The sequence below is a fragment of the Larus michahellis genome, chromosome 1, assembly GCF_964199755.1.
Source record: "Larus michahellis chromosome 1, bLarMic1.1, whole genome shotgun sequence".
Taxonomy (NCBI): domain Eukaryota; kingdom Metazoa; phylum Chordata; class Aves; order Charadriiformes; family Laridae; genus Larus; species Larus michahellis.
Window position 1 is genome coordinate 40762625 of NC_133896.1, and position 19331 is coordinate 40781955.

A 19331-nucleotide genomic window follows, 5' to 3' on the forward strand; every position below is an offset into this window, starting at 1 on the left:
TGGCTGAAGTGAGTTATCTCAATAACTCATGAACCTTCAGCTCCTTCAACTCTTTATACTTGAGCAAAGGAAATCGTGGGCTTTTCCACAGGTTTTTTTGGTTGCTTTTGTGCTATGCATTGAAGATATGCAAAACCTTATTGGAATGAATCTGAGGAATTGCAAATGTGTCCTAGCAAGATGTGTTTAAATAAGTGTAATTAAATCATGTACTCGGGAGTAAGCTTGTATTCTCTTTCTGCGTTCATTTGCTCCCTCTTTTCTTCATCCTCTCAAAACATTTCTCTTGTTTGTATTTATAGTCCCTTCGGCAACATTTCCTCAGCTTCTAGGCCCTTACTTACGGGCTGTATCAGGCAAATTTTTCATTTCTTTGACTTGTTTCTCAGTTTGTCTGTCTGTGTTTCTTATCTATTTCAACTGTGTCTCTCAAGCCTTCTGGCAATACTTTGCAGCTTTTCCCGCTGCATTTCTTGGTACTCTGGGGCAGGATCTTTCAGTTCCATCAGCACTGAATCTTCATTTCTTCAGAAGTAATACAGTCTTTTTTTCGTTCAAGCTAGTGCTTTTCTGGTGTTCCAAGCAACCTTCTTAGCTCTTTGGTCATCACCCTGAAACACACGAAACACAAAATATCTGGAGAAGTAGAAATAGGCTCTTTGTTTGTCTTCAGTTCTTACGGTTGTTGAGTATAGAAAAAAGCTATTTCATTTGGATGTGACAAGAGTTCCATGTTTAATCCAGAGTAGCATTCTGAGTAAACTGTGCACACTAACAGAAAGACATTTTACAGTAAATATCTTAGTAAAAATGTATAAAATGCTGTTATTCAAAGCATATTTTAAATCAGATTTTAAGCATGAAATATTCTCTTTTGAACTTAGATTGTAAGTTGTCATGGATTTTTGGGGGCCTAACTGACCTGTGTTCTTTTGTGCTCATTTAAATTTGAGGTAATATTCAAACAGTTTACTGTTCTGCTGAAGTCTTAAAAGAATGATAGATTACTAAATTTGGAAAGGCAATTTGCTAAACCCCATAAAAAAGAACGTTGAAGTGTTGTATCAGTTTTGGGTAGTTATAGCTTCTTGTGATATTGGAAGAATATAAAGTTTTATTTATGTTGATGTATTCTGTTTAGTTTAGTTCCATGACTTGTTCAACATGGAGTTGAAAAACCAGGAAAGCTGACTCTCCTTTTTCAACTTATGTTGAAGAACTAAATTGCGGGGGTGGGATTTATTAGTTCGGAAGTCAAAGAGGACATACTGACTGAAGAAATGGGTTTAATTCATACCCTATAAATAGCAGCAGTGGGTGATACATCAACAGAATGGTTGTATTGTGACTCCAGATGTAGATAGTTCTACATTGCAGATTATTAGATGTTGATGCAATTGCTTTATTTGTTGTAATACTGTTGTTCCTGGGTCTTTATTATCCTGTCTGGCTTGACCTCCCTCCAAGCTCATTTCCTTGTCAAGAGCTGACCAATTCTGTCTTCATGTGCCTGGAGCGAGGTCCCCAAATGGGAACGCTGGGCTGGGGGACTGTGGTGGAAGAGAGAGGTCATGAGAGGAGGACCATGCTCACAGACTATAGCGCTGGCCTTCACTGAAGTCTCTAGCATGGGGCAGCTTTCTCAGCCCTAGGAAAATGAGGTAGGTAAAGAGTATAGAGAATACTGAAGGGGGACCCTGGGTCCACCTGTAGCCTTCAGCTAGGAAGCACATAGGCTCCAGCACTGATTCACCAAAAAATGCCTTACAAGCTGCACCTTGCCTAGAGGTTTAAATGTGGAAGTATGTTGTGTGCATCACGTTAAATCCACCATGTCCTGTCTGCATGTATGTATGGACATCCTCTATCAACTTCCTCTTCTGACCAGAACAGAGACTTAGACTGAGTCCCTACCTGTAATAATTTTGTCTGGGGAGCTAATTCTCACTGTCTGGTCTTCCTTCTTCAGCTAAGACTTAATAATAACATAACAGGGACATTCAGATTACATAAATTCACCTATCACTTAACCAGCATTTTAACCATACTCACAAGCCTAACTTAGAATAAGTGTATAATTGATCTCTGTTTTGTTCAAATTTATGAGTTTACCATAAAATACTGCTATTATGCCTATGCAGGAGATTGTTAATTAATTGTGGTGTCTCAGGAGTGATTGCTTAGGGTTTTTTTGATTGCCTAATTACTTTCCTTATTTCATTCATTCTTTTAGGGAACTGTAGAAAGTGTGCCTCTCTATCCTCAGTAAATACTTGCCTGGAGTGACAGCAATATGCTGCCTTGGCCATCCTATCTTAAAAGCATTGATTACTTTCTGAAAGGCTTCAGTTCTCTGGCAGTCACAGGCTGTATTTTCTCTGGTAACTACCTTTTTGTTGTTGGTATAGACAGTATCTAGCTCTGGATTTTCTTCCCTGCTTATCTGTCAGTTAATCCAGAACACTTGTCTGATTTGCTAAACCTACAAAGATTTGAACTAGGATTCATACGTTTGTAACGCACACAAAAAAATATCTCTGTTGTATCTTCTGGAAAAAAGGGGAGATTTTCTCACCGTTTTTTAAGCAAAAACCAAAATCCCTTTGAAGCAGGTTATCTGTGCTGTATTAGGGAAGTTCCTTCTCTGCATGAATATTGACTTCCAAATTTTTGTTAGTGCCCATGACAGTGGTCTCTAGTTTTAACCGTGTGTTGGTTTCATGCATAAGTGTATGTGCCGTGACGGGATGCACCCATGAATGCTGAGGGAGCTGGCTGATGTCACTGTGAGGCCACTTACAATTATCTTTGAAAGGCCATGAGAGTTGGGACAGGTGTCTGAGGAAAGCAAATGTCACTCCATTCTTCAAGGAGGAGGACCTTGAACTACAGGAGCTACAGGCCAGTCAGCCTCATGACAATCTCTGGGAAACTGATGGAACAACTAATCTTGGAAACCATTTCCTGGCACACGAAGGACAAGGCAGTGACTGCAAACAGACAGCATGGATTCCTGAAGGATCAGTCATGCTAAACTAACCTGATAACCTTCTATGATGAAATGACTGGCTTGGTAGATGAGGGAAGAGCAGTGTCTACTGGGACTTTAGAAAGGTTTTTGTCACTGTGTCCCATAAGATCCTTGTAGAGAAGCTGATGAAGTATGAGCTAGATGGGCAGACAGTAAGGTGGATTTAAAAATGGCTGAGGAGCTGGGCCCAGACAGTGATGATTAGTGGTAGGAAGTCTAGTTGGAGGCCAGTCACTAACAGAGGGTCAATGGTGGATCCAATCCTGTTCAGCATGCTCATTAATGAGGGCAGGGTGTACCCTTAGCAAGTTTGCAGATGACACAAAACTGGGAGGAGTGGCTGATACACTGGAGGGTTATGCTGCCACTCAGTAGGAGCTCTACAGGCTGGAGAAATGGGCTGACGGGAACCTCATGAAGTTCAACAAAGCAGAATGCAAAGTCCTGTGCCTCCAAAGGAATGATCTCACGCACCATTCTATGCTGGAGGCCAGCCAGCTGGAAAGCAGCTTTTCAGAAAGGAGCTGGTAGACGTGAAGTTGACCATGAGTCAGCACTGTGTCCTCAAAGCAAAGAATGCTGATGGTGTCCTGGGCTACATTAAGAGGAGTGTTGCCAGCAGGTCAAGGAAGGTGATCCTTCCCCTCTTCTCAGGACTGTTGACGCCACAGCTGGAGTGCTGTGTCCATTTCTGGGCTCTACAGTACAAGAGGCACATGGACATACTGGAGAGAATCCAGTGAAGGGCCACAAGGATGATTAGGGGACTGGAGCATCTCTCCTATGAGGAGAGGCTGGGAGAGCTGGGACTGTTTGGCCTGAAGAAGAGAAGGCTCAGGGGGGAATCTCATCAATGTGTATAAACACCTGAAGGGAGGATGCAAGGACAATGGTGCCAGGCTCTTTTTGGTGGTGCCCAGTGACAGGGCAAGAAGCAGCGGGCACAAACTGAAACACAGGAGGTTCCCTCTGAGCGTCAGGAAACACTTTTTTTTTCAGCGAGGGTGACTGAGCACTGGCACAGGTTGCCCAGAGATTGTGGAGTCTCAATCCTTGGAACTACTCAAAAGCTGTCTGGACACAGTCCTGGGCAACCAGCTCTAGGTGACCCTGCTTGAGCAGGGGGTTTGGAAGTCCCTTTCAATCTCCTGTTCTGTGAATCTGTTAGAGCACTGCACTGATCATGTTAAAGCTACCTGAACAATTTAGTTTTATGTTTCCTGTCACGCTGTTTCTGAATTGGCTGTGGGATTACAAGGACATCTCTTTATTTAACTCTTTCAGTTCTTGTTGCCTTTTCATGGACTTTTCTGAGACCTATAAATGGGATTTCTCAGTAGTGCTTACAGTACTTTCTGATTAAAAAAACTACATTTGGCACAAATTTTGCCACCTAATCCATTATTTGAACAAATCTCAGTATCTTTTCTATTGGCCAGACATGATGTTTATGCTGTCCTTGTGGTTTGCCTGTGTACCTATGTGCATTAACAGCTCTCCGTACTTCCAGCACAGTACTTCCATTGTATGCCCTTTATGGGGCTTTTTTTGCGGCATTAGTTTTGGTTTAGCATTTTTTTAATCTTTCCAAAGTTGTCCAAAGCCTCTTGGCGCTCTCTCTTCCTGGTTTTTCTCAGATGAAGTGTTGCTGTGTAAAACTTGATACCCTGTCTGTGCCATCACAAGATGAATGCGTAACCTTTTCAAATGGCATCTGACAGAATTTTTGTGAATTCACCTAACATAGAAATATGTGACATCGGTGGTCTCTCAAAATATCTCCCCTTGCAGGCAATTAAAAAAGTTCCAGTTTTATATGGGTCCTTCCTTGTGCAAAAGCAAGGGAAGACATTACCTTCTTTATGTTGCCTTACTTGTTAGATCCTGCAGTTGTCTTACTCTGCTCTCTGACTTGGAGAGCAGTGAGGTTGCAGTGGGGATCAGTCGCTGCAAGCCCACTGCTATCCCAAAGCGGTTCATTACTGGTGCGTTAGCATTACTGGTCTCAGTTAGCAGTCAGTAATGAGCTGCATACATTTCATTCTATTTAGATCTTTGTATAATGCAGGTAAAGATTGATACAGAATGTAAGCTCCAGTAAGAGGTCACATTACACACTGAAAAATGCAAATGAATTACCAAAGGGAGGGGGAAATGTTTTTATCCCCTCATTGAAGTAACAAGCTGCTTACCAGCCAGTTTAGTATGGAAGATCGTTTCGAGTCTAACAAACACAGATTTGCATATCTAAGGAAGTGAACAAGCACTATTAAGAAAAATGGACAGACTGTGTCTCGAAAATGGGGGAAGCAGAATGAGTCAGGATGAAAGATTAAGTCTGTTTAGATCCCAGGAACATTTCAAAGGTGAGATTGATAAAAGCCTGTTGTGGTTTAACCAAGGGATGTGCAGGAATGTGAAGATATAAGAGGGGGTGGAGGAGTGCACCTGAAAGTGCTCCATAAGAAGGTAATCTCTTGCAGATGAATTCTCAGACCAGAACTTCTGAATAATTTTTTGATGATAGAGAAAACATGAAACATAAGGTGTGCACAAGGACTGGAGCTGTGATTGCCTGTTTGTCAGTGCCAGCTCAATATGGATGTAGGTATGGATCGGCATAAATATATTAAGCATAGATTTTCTGTGTTTGGTGGTAACTTCTGTAAGCATTCGCTACAGCGTTGTCTGTTTTGAAAGTTATTGATAAAATTTGTTACCGATTTTTGACCTTTCGGCTTAAATGGGATTTAAGGAAACTAGCAAGGCGTTTTTTATACAAAAGTGTAGCAATACCATAACCTAGGGCATTTGTGTATCATAAAAATACCCAGAAAATACTAATAGGAGCTGGTGATGTTGTCATCAACCCCTTTGTCAATATAGTCACTCCATCGGTGGAGGAAAGAGATTTAATCCATTACTTCTCCCAGTATTTCTTCCCCCACGCTGAAGAGGACTGTCGCTTGTCCGGGCTGTCACTGTGTGTGCAGCTCCACAAGTTCTCTGAGCTCTGCATGATTTTCTGCCTCGGGTTTCTTTTCTGGTGGGATATTGGATTATCAATCTTACTCACTGTGTTGGAGATCTGTCTGATCTCTATAAACTTTGTTGTGGACGGGATGGATCCTGTTGTTTGTCAGTCTCTGCTTTTCCTTCTTTCTGGGTCTCCTGGTAGTCTGTCGTTGAAGTACTTGTCTCAGATCTGTCGCAACCTCTTCAGCTCTTGCTAGCTCCTTGCCAAACTTTGGTAGTACAGCTCAGTTTGTACCGGTCACCAGCCTTTCTTTAGTGTGTCAGTTTTCTTTTGTAACTTCATATTAAAAACGTATCTTTCTAGAGTTTTTATTTTTACATGGTTTGCAGTATTCTTCCCTTTTGTAACACATTTTCATGTTCGGGTTCTACTCTCTGAATTAATTGAAACTATTAAACACTTCAAGTATATCTGAAACCACAACTGCCAGAAATAAGGCTACTTTCTAATTACTTTCTCTTCACTAGTACCTGTTGCTTCCAAGTGCAGAATAAAGCACCATTTCCATCTCTTCCCATTGTTTTCCATGCTCTGAGAGATTTTCAGCTCTGCTGGAGGTTTCAGCTACTCTTTTCCATCCTGTTTATTTCTTTTAATTCTTTTTTTTTTTTTTTTTCTTTTTCCCCCTGCTGATAATCATGTGGGGTTCAGTAATGACTCTGGGCTCAAGCTGCTTTGAAAAGACCCACTTTATTTGGAGATTTATTACTGCCTGCCTCTGTATACCAGGACATGGGCTGAGTGGAGCCCGCTGCTCAGCTCTCCTGTGTCAGGGAAGCGAATAACACTGCGTTTTACTGTGGGAAATCTGGAGCAACTGTGTAGAGAAGTATGATTATTTTTTTTTCTGTCACAATCTTGCACGCCTGCTTTTTAACTATGATTTTTCGCCTGTGATGGGTAACTGTGCAGCACCTTCCTGGCAGCCTGTGCCCATGCTGACCTGGAACACAACGAAGGCGTAAATTCACTTAGTTGAATCTCTCCAGGATATCTAAATGCACCATGTTCAGCTTTGACTTTCACATTTTGGTCCCACCAGGCCATCGAGGTGTTCCTGTGAGCCTCTTGTATGGGTGAATATGGATTCTGTGACAAGACTTAGTTTAAGCAGTTCCATCCTCAGGCAGGAGCCGGGAGGGGAGAGCGTGGGCTCACATGAGAACAGAATGAGCCCTCTGTTACTCGTGTTTCTCTAGAATTCAGGATGATGTTTTTTTTTGTGGTACGTCACATAAAGTTATTGATTCTTGGTGCATTAGATAAATTGATGAATAGATAGATACATGCTATCTTTTATCAGAAGAGTGCTCTGATAACTTCTTTAACTGTTATACTAACAAATCAGCAAAAGGAATGCAAATATTTTTATTAAGACAGTAAAAAATTACCCTAATGTAATATTATCTAAAGAATTGGCATAAAAAAGTAAGATAAACTTCATTTTAGGACTTAGGATAAGCAGCAAGACCTAAAAACAATATCTCTGGAGCTATCAAGGGCAGTCCATTCAGAATTCTTCATCTTACTCTGGAGGAGAGGAGAAAAGAAATAGATACAGTCCCCACAAAACTGTTGCCTTTAGATGTTGTGTGTTTGATTAGCTATATTATAATTTATTTCCAGGTGGAATATTTTTACATATTTTTGAGACCCTGGTAATGTGAGACACCTGCCCATCTTCCTGAAATTCCTATTTCTCCTTTCACTGCTAAACCGTGCCCATCACCTGTGAATATGATCTCACTTTAAAGCAAACATAAAAGAGGTAAATCTGGATATATAGAGTGTTGTACTAATGGAAACATTCATTTCTTTATTAATGTGATGCAGTTCAGCTTTATGCATGGCAGATGAAAAGATTTATTTTACCTTATTGCTATAATTCTTAAGTAGGATGGATTTCTGGAGTTTTCAGTGTACTTGCACCTCGGTTTTGCAGTGAAGGGAAGGAAAACGGCAGCGGCACTCGATCATTTTCTTTGCAGCAGTATTCATACTGGAAGTGCTCAGTAATCAGTGGCATGTTGTTTTCAGCCGTAGACTCCTCATGCTCTATTAACTGTGGTGGTAGGAAAATGGCTGTTGGCAATTTTCCATCATGTCAATGCTCTCGTATTTACGTTAGAAACAGTATTTATGAAGGCAACAAAAGTCTGTCTTGTTTTTTCCTCTCTCCAGATCTTTCGGTGTTGAGAGTTGGAATGCATTGACTCTGTTCACCTCTTGCGTCTATACTGAGAGGGATGCACATGCAGTACTACCCCTGTAACTTGGAGTAGCAGAAACCTGAGCTGATACCAGGCTGTGTCTCTTCTGTGTAGCTCTTTGTTCTAATGTATGTCTAGAAAGAGTTTAGAATACCCACATTAGACTGAAGGCTGGGGAAAAAAGGTTTATATTTATCAAAAAAATTGTGAAAGGTTTTTTTTTCCTTGTTTGTTACCGTCAGCAATTCATAATGGTCTGCCCAGGTATTAAAAGAAACGCATAGTTCATGTAGAGATCAATACAACCAAGATGATACTTAATTCATCCTCAGTAGGAGATTGCATTCATTTTTCATTTTAACATTGAATCATTTGATATCCTTTGAAATAACAAAGCAATGATCGGAACTGGGATTGGAATTCTGAAAATTAAAAGCAATTTAATAACATGCATGTCAAATAAAATCAACGGGTTTCTCTTTTATTTTCTTAACTGTAAACTAGCCATCACTCAGTGTCAAAGCTTAGTTGCTTGAAAAAATAGCAAAGTTTTTCTTTCTATAGTACTGCTTATTCTCCCCCCTTACCCTCCCCAGCTTCCTCTCCCACTTTTTTTTCCCCCCTTGGATCCTTTAGTATTTGCATTGCATTAAACATCTGCTGTTCGTATCAAACACTCTGGAAATCCATCCATTGTTTATGTCAGTTAATGTTAAGTAATACTTTGTACAGCAATAAGAAGCAATAAAACCCCCAGCAATAAACCGCTGTGTGTCAGTGATTTCTCCTCAGGGTCTGCAACAAGCCATTTCGTTTGACTGAAATAATGGCAAACAGTTTTAGACCTTTGCATTAACTCTGCAGGCTAACGTCCGTGTGGGTTGGTAAGTGTCATGCTTACAGAAGGATATTGGTGGTGTAATCCCAGCGAGAAAAACTGATGGGTACCAGAATAAGTGTTTGGGTAAACAGAAATGTTAGTCAAAAGAGTTCCCGTGGGACTGTCATCCAGGTTTTTGCGACTTCTGTGCATTTGAATACTTTGTGTGTAGTGACAGAAGATAGGAGAATACTATTAAGTAGTAGTTTAAATAAAAGTAACAGTTAAAAGACAGCTAATTTAGGGTACCTAGGTCCTAAATGCCAAAAGTGAGATATGGAAATGATTTAGTTTTCAGGAAACATGTGCTTAGTATTTTCTGAAAATCAGGTGTCTCAAGGTGAACGTTCAAATCCATTAGTTGTGTTTCATTCTGCTGTGACAGTCGGTTGGAGACCTTCCTGTTGGCTTCAGAGAGCTTTCACCAAGCCCTGGGATGTTTGTTTCTTTTGGGTTTTTCTCCCAAGGAACTTTTTAAGGGCATGAAAGCATATGCAAAGAAGACTTGGTTTTCCAGCACAACCTTCTCTGTCGTATACCAAGCAGACAGTGCAGAAAAGAAAATTTATCAGTAGCCAATTTTGATATTTCTTATAAGTACTGGTATCAGTAGTTCTTTATCAGTAGGAAATTTGGATATTTCTTACAATGAGTACTGTTTAACATACTGGTTTTTAACCAGAGCTGTCACTTTTTGTAGTTGGCTTGCTCCTTAAAATCTGCATAAATCATTAAATGGTATTCTGTTACAGAAAAGCACCTTCTGCTTATTCTCAGTCAAAGAAATGGCTTTGATTAAGGAATCTGAGGGGCAGAAAATAAGCCCTGTTAGTAAATAGTTTGTTTTTTTTTTTTTTTTTTTTTTTTTGTCCAACAACATTCACTTAGGAAATTGCGTAAGACCTTTAGAGAGATTTAATAAAGCTATTGATTGCATTATGCAGCATTAGGAAAGGGCAAAACTATACTTCGGGTTTTCATTTGTCACGACTAAAATAAACTGACGTTAGTCCATGCTTTCTCTTAATTTTTTGAAATGGTTGTCAAAAAAGCGAAATACCTGGTAGGAAGAAATCTACACCTGAAATCTTGAAGAAAGCCTCTCTGAAGAAATTAATGAAAATAGTGTTGTGAGAGGCATGTAGGTAAATGCAAATTATTTTTATAGTGTAATTTCTGTAATGAAATAGGGATTATAGGTGAAAAACATGGAGTAAACAGAGTAAACCATTTATCTCTGTGTGCCTCCTGGTTCTATTAAGCAAAATATATGTGTAAAGAAATATATGTGTATATATATATGCTTTTATATATATATAAGCAAAATATATGTGTAAACAGAAAATTCTTGTTTCTCACTGTATGTTCTCATTTACAAGTTGCTCTTGGATTTATTTGGGAGACTTAATCATGTATGATAACAGAAAATTTGCAGGAATTGTTCATGTATTTAGTTATTTATTCTTTATTTTCCCTGAGTAGGTGCTTTTTATCTTCTACCTTGAGTATTAGAAATTTAATACTGTCACATGCTCTGCAGGATCGAGCCTTTGGTTACATTTCAACCAGCAGCTAACCCAAAATATAATTACAGTACATAATATTAATAAATGTGTTGATGTGTGTGGATGTCTGTCTTTCTGTGTTCCTACACACACTCATATATATAGTAAGGATGTGTATCTGTTGTACCAGTATCCCCATTAGACTTCAAACTGAGCTGGTTAAACGAAGTGGAATGATAGTGGTGGAAAAGGTGCTTTGATGGTTGTGGAAGAGCAGGATGATAAAGGAGAGTGGAAGGACCCCCAGATTCAAGATACTCTGCATGAGAGACTTGGATCTTCTTTTGCATTTAATCCTATTGACTTCTAATCCTGCTCTCATTTAAAGCAAGAGTGGTGTTCCCAGTTGTGTGGTGTGGGGAACTGAATGGTTTTGAAGGGTGTCTAGAAAATACTATAACTGAGTGGGGAAAAGGAAAAACAGTATCATTTACTAACTTCATAGAAAAAGTTAAAAAAACATTGAATGTTGATTCTCTCTGTGACCAATTTAGGTGCTAAATTGCTAATTTCTATTTTCCACTGTCATGATACTTACTAATAATGTCAGACAATTATATTTTGATGTAAGCTCACAAAGTTATGATGCCTTAATTAAATGTTTGGAAATACAAGAAGCTGTTGAGCTATGCGCAGTTTTTCTAACTTGAAATGTTTTTCAGGAGATTCACACAGAAATATACCTAAAAAACATCCAAATGCTGTCCTTGTATTCAAATAATTGTACCAGTATAGCATGTTAGTGTGAAGTTCCAACATGTTTTTGTCCTGATGGCTTTTCTGGTGGTTTTATTTTAGCTGTATAGTTTTTACTTCTTGGCCATGAGTTTAGTCTCTGTGAAGGCCAAGAGGTGGAAACTCTCTATTATTCCAGCGGTACCCAGGACTCTCTGCACTGCTGTATCAGGAAATCTCAAGTAACAGTTTTATGATGTATGAGGATATTATTCTCTGCAAGCAATAACACGCATTTCTATTTCCCCAGCAATATCCACATAATCAAACATTCACAAGTGCTTTACAAAGAATTTAATTAAATAGTGTGCAGAGTAACTGGATGCAGCATGCGCACAAGCTGTTATATATTCAGTAGTTCACATTTTGCAGTTAGTGCAGAGCACTTTTGAGCAGTGCAATGTGTGAATGATATTTCTATTAAAATGTGCATCATCACCCTTCCTTTTGTACCTTGCTCCGTAAGAATTACACTAAAACCTTAACAGATGTCACCTCCAGGAGCACAGGATGCCATCCTCAGTGCTCTAATGGTGTGGTAACAGAGGGAAATACAAATTGTGGTGTTGAGACTTGAATATAAAACACTGTTCCTCTGAAATCAAACGTTTGTGACTCCTCAGGGAAAGATATAGATTATTGTGTCTTTTACCACAAAACTAGGTGTGTTTGGAATTTTATTTAAAGGTAGTAGAAATTTGTGGAGCAATCAAGACCAACCACTGAAGAATTTAATTTCTAAATTAACACCAAGACTGGGCATTCAGAGTTTAAAAGTGGACAATGAGGAGCAAAACATTTCTCATTTTGTAACAATGAGTATGTTCAGAGTCCCTTCTGTTGGTCACTGGAGATGAAGAAAGTCTCTTCTTTAGCACTGAAGTGCAGTGCATGAGACCCTGCACTAGGAAAAGGTAGGAGTGTGTTTGTTGTTCACTTCTTAATTCGTTCAGCATTATTGGTATGCTAATGTCACCTGCAGGGATTAGCATTCTGGAAACACACGGGGTTATCTATTATGTTTTGTTTTGTCGGTTCAGAAAAACCCTTTCAGCATTAGCTGATGCATGAGAGGAGTTTCCAGGCTTGCAGAGCAATGGGGCTGTGTTGGATGAAAGTGATTTAGAATATCCCTCTGCGGTTGTCTACCTGCAAGGCAGTTAGCCGTCCATCAGGCTGGAGGGTTTTATTGGTGTGTCAGTGCTATAAAGTATTGGTCTAAACCAGCAGGCCAATGACACAAATAGTGAAAGACAGTCTATAATTAGCCTGTAAAGGTGTTTAGTATGAGACCTCTCCCTGGTTTCTCAGTTCCACAGAGTTATTCCAGTTTCTTACTTGCTGACACTGACAAAAATCTGTCCATTATGACTGGCAAGAAAGACCAAAACCTACAAATGAATTCAGAAGGCAGAAAGGAAACAAAAGGATCAGTTAAAAGTAGGGAACTGATTTTACTTTCATGCTAGTTCCGTTTTGGTGTCGCCTTGCTTATTTGAGGGGAATTGCTGAAAACTTAATTGGTGTAAATACAAACAGAGTCTCTCTGTATTCTTCTTCTGAAGATGTCTTTTAGAGGAAAGTTTAATTGCTGTAGGAGAAGTTACAGCTTTCTTTATGGAGTTGAGAATGGGAGAGATCCCTGTTAAATGTAAATGAAGATTTGCTGTTAACTTCAGTGATTTTACCCAGTAGCCTTTGTGTTCTTTTTTTCATCCTTCTCTCTTCCTTGTATAGCAGACAGGAGTTTTTCATTTTGCATGTCATTTATAACAAATAGCAGTTATTCTAAAAAACTAGTAGTGTTCGAGTTTCAACTGAAGAAGAAAAGCATGTAATTTTGAATTTACTTGCATGTCTAATCTTGAACACCATGTTTTGGATTTTTGCTTTATTTTCTTTAATTAGGCCCTTGTTCTAGTGTCTGCTTTTACGTAAAGTATTTATTCTTTACCATTTGTGGTATGTCTCTGTTTGCAATTTGGATATTTTCAGTTTGCTTGTATTTGGAAGTAGCTGCTAGACTGACTCTGTGCTTTTACTAGAAGTCTGGGATTTTTATGCTTTTTGCAGCTGTCCCTTTTTGGGAGTGCTGGAATATATCCAAGTTCTCCATTCCTGGTTTTTCAGTGGCAACTTTCTGTGAATCCCGAAGTAGAGCTCCTGCTGGCAGGTTGTTCGCCAAGCCAATTCTACCACACGTATCAACAAGCCAAACCAGACAAACTTAGGATATGTGTCAGTGCTGTGATGTAATTTAGAGTATTACTTAGAATAATCAGGTCAGAATTTTTCTTCTTCAGGTTAGGAAGTCAACCCGGAGACCTTTCATCCCACAGAGGGAAATATCATCTAGAAATAGTTGTGTTAACTATGAATGAACTAGCTTTGGAACCAAAAGTAATACAGCCAAATGAGAAGAGTGTGGCAGCCGGGCTAATTAATTAAGAAGCCAGGCTAATGAGTTTGACTGGAGGGAGCACCATGCTGATGTGACAGTGTAGCTTCCAAAATTCTGTCTGATTTGTACACAGATCGCACTGGGTGTCTTGTAGACATACAAGTTGTTTCTGGGTTCTTTCAGATATTTTTGCCATGACGCAGCGCTGTGTATTGGGTTTCGTTCCCTATGTCAGTTTACTGTAATTTTAGATTTATTTCCAGACTGATAGTCAATTTTAGCTCCTTCACAACCCTCTGCGGTAAGATTTTTCTAACACATGGACAGACATTGTAAAAATGTCTTGTTCAACCTCATGCCACTGAGAAAAATTCCCCACCATTTTTTTTTTTTCTTTTAACATGATAAAGGATCTTCCCATCTTCTTCCTAATGTTTTGTCACTTACTGAACACAAAACTGAAGTAATACTCCTGACGTTGTGTATGGCACCATCGTTCCAGCCTGCGGGGCTGAGAGGTCAGCCGTCCTGTTCTCAGGGGATGCATGCCAGCAGTAATGCACACTGAAAGATGCCTTGTTTTGTAAAGAACTGGTGATTCTGAACAGTTTGCCATCTTTCTGGTTGTTGTGAAACAGTGGTTCTTCAGTGCTCCCCTTAATGTCAGTCCTTACATACAGTTTGATGTGCAAGATGTTCATAAAAGAGTTGCTTTAATGAAAACATAAAGAATACTTTCAGTAAAAGTCTGTGTTACTACTTTGATATAGTATAGTAAACATGGGAAGCAGTATCAAACCCATAAGTAAATCAAGAAGGTATTGTAAATAAGCTGGATTCTGTATAGAAAACCTCCATTAGAAATACTAAGTACTGTGTTACAGCAATAACACGGTCATCATGTGTGAACAGCGTCATAAGATAAAAAATGAATATTGTATTAGTGTTTCCTAAATAACATTGCTAGACAGCTGAAATTAAGTTTTGTTTTTTACGTGTATGTTATTTAAAATGCTGTTAGTGATCATTTATGGCCTTACTTACAATAGCTCTTCAGCATAGTAGCTCCCACAAGGAGTTAACATATATTTTTTCTGTTTTTAGATCTGTTAGCTGTGCCTAAGCATCCATATGCTGCTATGGAGAACTGGGGACTGAGTGTTTTTGTGGAGCAGAGGATACTGCTAGATCCAAGCATTTCTTCTATATCATACCTGCTGGATGTCACCATGGTCATTGTACACGAGCTATGTCATCAGGTATTAAAGGCATTCAGATATTTGATATTAATGTCAGGAACCGTGCATTCCTTTTCAGAACTGAAAATGGATTTTTGTTGTTCACATAGACAGTTGCAACTTTTATTGTAACTGAAGTCCAAATAAGATGGACATCTGTAAGACACACCGCTGCAATGCAGAAAGTGGGAAGACTCAAAATGGGGGTAAAAGAGAAAATTAGTAGCAATGAACAACTTCCCTGTCTTCTGGATGATTATATTCTGTATGTTTGTGCGTGAGTGTGGTGTTGGTGTGTAGACTCAATACGTTGATAACTGTAGAAAATGATTTATTGCAGGACTATAGTAGATTCATGCTGAGTTTCATGTTCATGTCAAAAAATGTTTTGGCTGAGATCAATTTGGTAGTCGTCTTCTTCCCTCACATATACACATACTTCCATTTTCTTTTTCTTTTAGTTTTGTTTTTTTTTTTTTTTAGTTTGATATTGACCCTCGGTTCACTAATGATGGGTAATTGAGTCTTTATATGTACAGAAACTTTTGTATCAATAGGAAAACTTTGTAATAAATCCATATTACAATTTATTTTACATTTCTCCCACCTTATCTCAAACTAAACACATTATGAGTGTTTAGTAATATTGAGTTGAATGCAAATGTTATTGAAGAAATTTGCTACAGGCGCAGGAAACCCTTTCTTGTGCTCATAAGGAGCATAATCATAGCCTTCAGGTTAAAATGAATGAAACCCTACTGTGTAATCAGCATGGCTTACATCTGTGATTTTACGCAATATTCTTTAAAAGGCAATGCAAATTCTTAACACTTTCTGCAAATAAAAAGTACCATATAAAAGGGAACCTTTGTAATACAGTTCTGGTAGATGAACCTGGAAATAATAGCGTTTGGTTCGTATTCATGTTTCGCATTAAATCTGTCGATGAATATGAAGTCCTTAACTACAACATGAAATTTTTATTGAAAATTATTGCTGGTTTGTTCTCAATACCATCATCTGATTTTGTTATGTGCTCTTTATGTTGCAGTACAATAGAGTAGCACACCGTTCAGCTAGAAAAATTACAGTGCCTTAGGAATCGGGTGTGGAAAACATATATTAGGTCATCAAATCCCGGCTCCCAAATCCCAGCTCCTGTTAGTATTAGATTCTTCCACGTGGTGTGTTTTGTAGTGCCGGGTTCAGTGCTCCTGATTATGGGGTTATGCCGCTTCCCTTAAAACCATTTGATTAAATCCGATGGTCAATAACTTTTTCCTAGTGTTCAGCCTAAGTCTTCCTTTTTCTGAAGTCATTCCATTGCTTCCACTTATTCTTTGTACCGCTTTAATAATTTCCTCTGCTTCCAGAGCAATTTATCCTTCAGATGTGGGCAATTATCACATCAGTAGCTTGCCAAGTTTGTTTATTTGATTCTCATTGAAACCGAAGCCTTTTTGCATTGTTCTGGGAATATCAGAGGATCATGAAGTGGGTGAAAACTATATTTGAATTTAGTTTAGAGTAGCAATGCAGTCATAGAGGCCTTTTAAGTGACCTTAAATGGGCAAATGAGAAGATTTACTTGGTGTCCATGTTGCTATTAACTTCCAGTGCTGTTCGCTTAATTAGAACTATCTTCTTCCATTCATGTTGCTGCTGTTTCTGTTTTAGGACCATGCAGATCAGGTCCTTGCTCAGCTGCTTCACTGGATAACTAGACAAGATAGAAAATATTCAGGTAGCAGAAATATTATTGCTACTTTTTAGATACAGAATTGAGTCACAGAGAATATGTTCATCTGCAAATAGAGTTTAAAGGGAGAAACCCTCCAAAAATAAAAGCCACAAAACGTTGTCTGGCACCTCCATGACAGTATTGTCTTTATTTAGCCAGTTTTTGTCTGCTTTTATTTTACCATACTCAGAAGACCCTCAGGGAAACTTTAACTGTGGATAACATAGAGCAGGATCTGTAAACAATACTAGCTTAGCTGGAAACGTTATTGAACAGAGACCAGGTTGGGTCCAGGATCTATTGCCTCTGCTATTTAATTGTTAGTTATTCACTGCATTTTTAATCCTCTGCTGTGCATCGTCTCACCTGCGAACCTGGGGTGGCACATGAACATTCCTCCCCTTCACTTATTTTTACACGTAGAATAACAGAGATTAACCAAAATAATTTCTGGCACAGCCAAAAGTAGAATCCACATCTCCAGTTTTACTTTTTATTTATTGATATATTTTAAAATTTCAGGTAAGAGGAAAGGGAACACCTCTAAAATACATTTTTTTTCTTTTTTTGAAGAATTGTCATTTTCCTATTTCACCTCATTTTAAACCCATTACTTTGAGACTTAGAGAGCATATCTGAGTGTGTAGCAAACTGACCTGTATGAGACCCTTGTTACTTAGAGTAACACAGCAATTGCTTTGCTAATGTTCTTCCCAAGATTAGAAAAATCAGATTAATATTAAGAATTTGTATTGTTACCTTTAGATGTGACTGTTTAAAGTCGGAATTCTAAAACCTGATGGGTATTAATACCTGAGCACAGTATTCAGGACAGATAGAAAAAAAGAGACAGCATTGCAGAAGGGCAAAGAAATTCTGTGGTTGTCAAAATACAGGTGAAAAGCATGTAAGAAAGAATTTTACACCCAATTTCTTCACAGGTGACTTTGCAATGCTTGACCAGATATTTATTTTAGGTGCGTGTTTTAGGAGGGACACATTGAAATTACACGGGTAGCTTTAGTTTATTCCTATTGTATGTTGCTAGTGCTTGATATTTCAGCTTGAGTATTCTTTTAGAACATTTTATGTATTTAATTTAAAAAAAATTAATAATTGGAAGAAGTGTTTCAGCATAAAAGCCCCAAACGACAAATGAGATATTGGCCAAAACACACATATTTTTAGCAGCTTAAGTTGATAGCTTGAAATAATTACCATAACTTATTAAAATTAAGGTAGTAATCAATTTTATTTGCATATCACAGATCAGTCCCACCTACAGCCTTTGAGGAAAGAGTCATTTGAATTTATGCATTATGATTTTTTGTGATAGTTTTCCCACCTGAGCACAAAACTTGGTGTGACAGATTGAGTTAAATAGGCATGAAAGCAGAAGGCAAATTCAAAATTTCTAAATCAATGTTTTTTTAATAATCTGTAAAGAAAGCACATAGGAAAGAGTGTCCTTTCAGTGTGTCTATGAAATAAGTGCCTTCTGCACATCAGGCTGAACATAATATCTGAGGGAGACGTGAAATTTATGTAATCAATACATTCTAATTTATTTTTCTTTTCCAAAATGACAAGAAGTAATGATCTTCACTCTAGGCAAATAGTGTCCATAGGCAAATACCCAAATAAATAAATAAACAATTACTTAAATGAAGTGCTTCACTTAATGTTCTCCTTTCAAACGTATAACACCTGGGAAGATAATAGCACCTTTCTGCTGGAAAAATTGGCTTCATTAATTGCGGTCTCTGGGACTGCTCTGTCTCTGACATTCATAGCTATCTCTGGTACTATTCAAGACTAGTTAGGCACATTCCCTATATTTTCATATTGCTATCACATGCTGGTTTAATGCCTGTAAAATATTTCTTCATTTAGGTGGATAATTAAATGAATACTTTTAATTGTCTCATTAATAAATAAACCCAGAAAACTCACAAAGAAATTCTCTTTTGTGACATCGTAAGTTAATATTAGTTCTTTTGAGTTCCCTCTTTTTGAGGGGATGTATTATGAACTTTACAACCTTTATTTTTTAAGTCTGAATAGTCATACCATACCATGACTGTTGCTGGTTTCGTATTTGTTCAGCAGTCCTCTTGTAATTCAAGAAATAAACTCTGTGGTATTGTATTTAGTCTGTTTTCATTAGAAATCATTTAATCAACCTATTCTAGTATAAATGTAACTTTCATACTATTCTGATAGTATGCTGCTCTTAACATTTCAAATTGTGAAAAGTGCATTATCTGTATGAAAGCACTTCATTCTTCGTCTTTTCAGGTAAATGTTCTTAAGATCAGGATCTATCTCTGTTGGTACTGTAGAGAGTTAATTTATTGATAGCCTTCAACTAGTTTATGATCACGGAGTGTCCATTAACTTTAGTTTCACTTAGTGTGTGAATATGACTTTTGTCAACCTCAGTTTTTCTCCCTAAATTCTTAAGTTGGTTGTCAATGACATTCATTGTCACGT

General features: G+C 38.2%; 1 protein-coding gene across 1 annotated transcript in view; it reads left to right on the forward strand.

The window, feature by feature from the left end:
• The window catches only part of TRHDE (thyrotropin releasing hormone degrading enzyme), a 219852-nt gene that overhangs the window by 75965 nt on the left and 124556 nt on the right, over positions 1-19331 (forward strand). The window contains exon 4 of the mRNA XM_074573378.1: positions 14964-15118. Within this exon, the coding sequence (XP_074429479.1) occupies positions 14964-15118 (155 nt within the window). The remainder of the gene's footprint in view (positions 1-14963; positions 15119-19331) is intronic.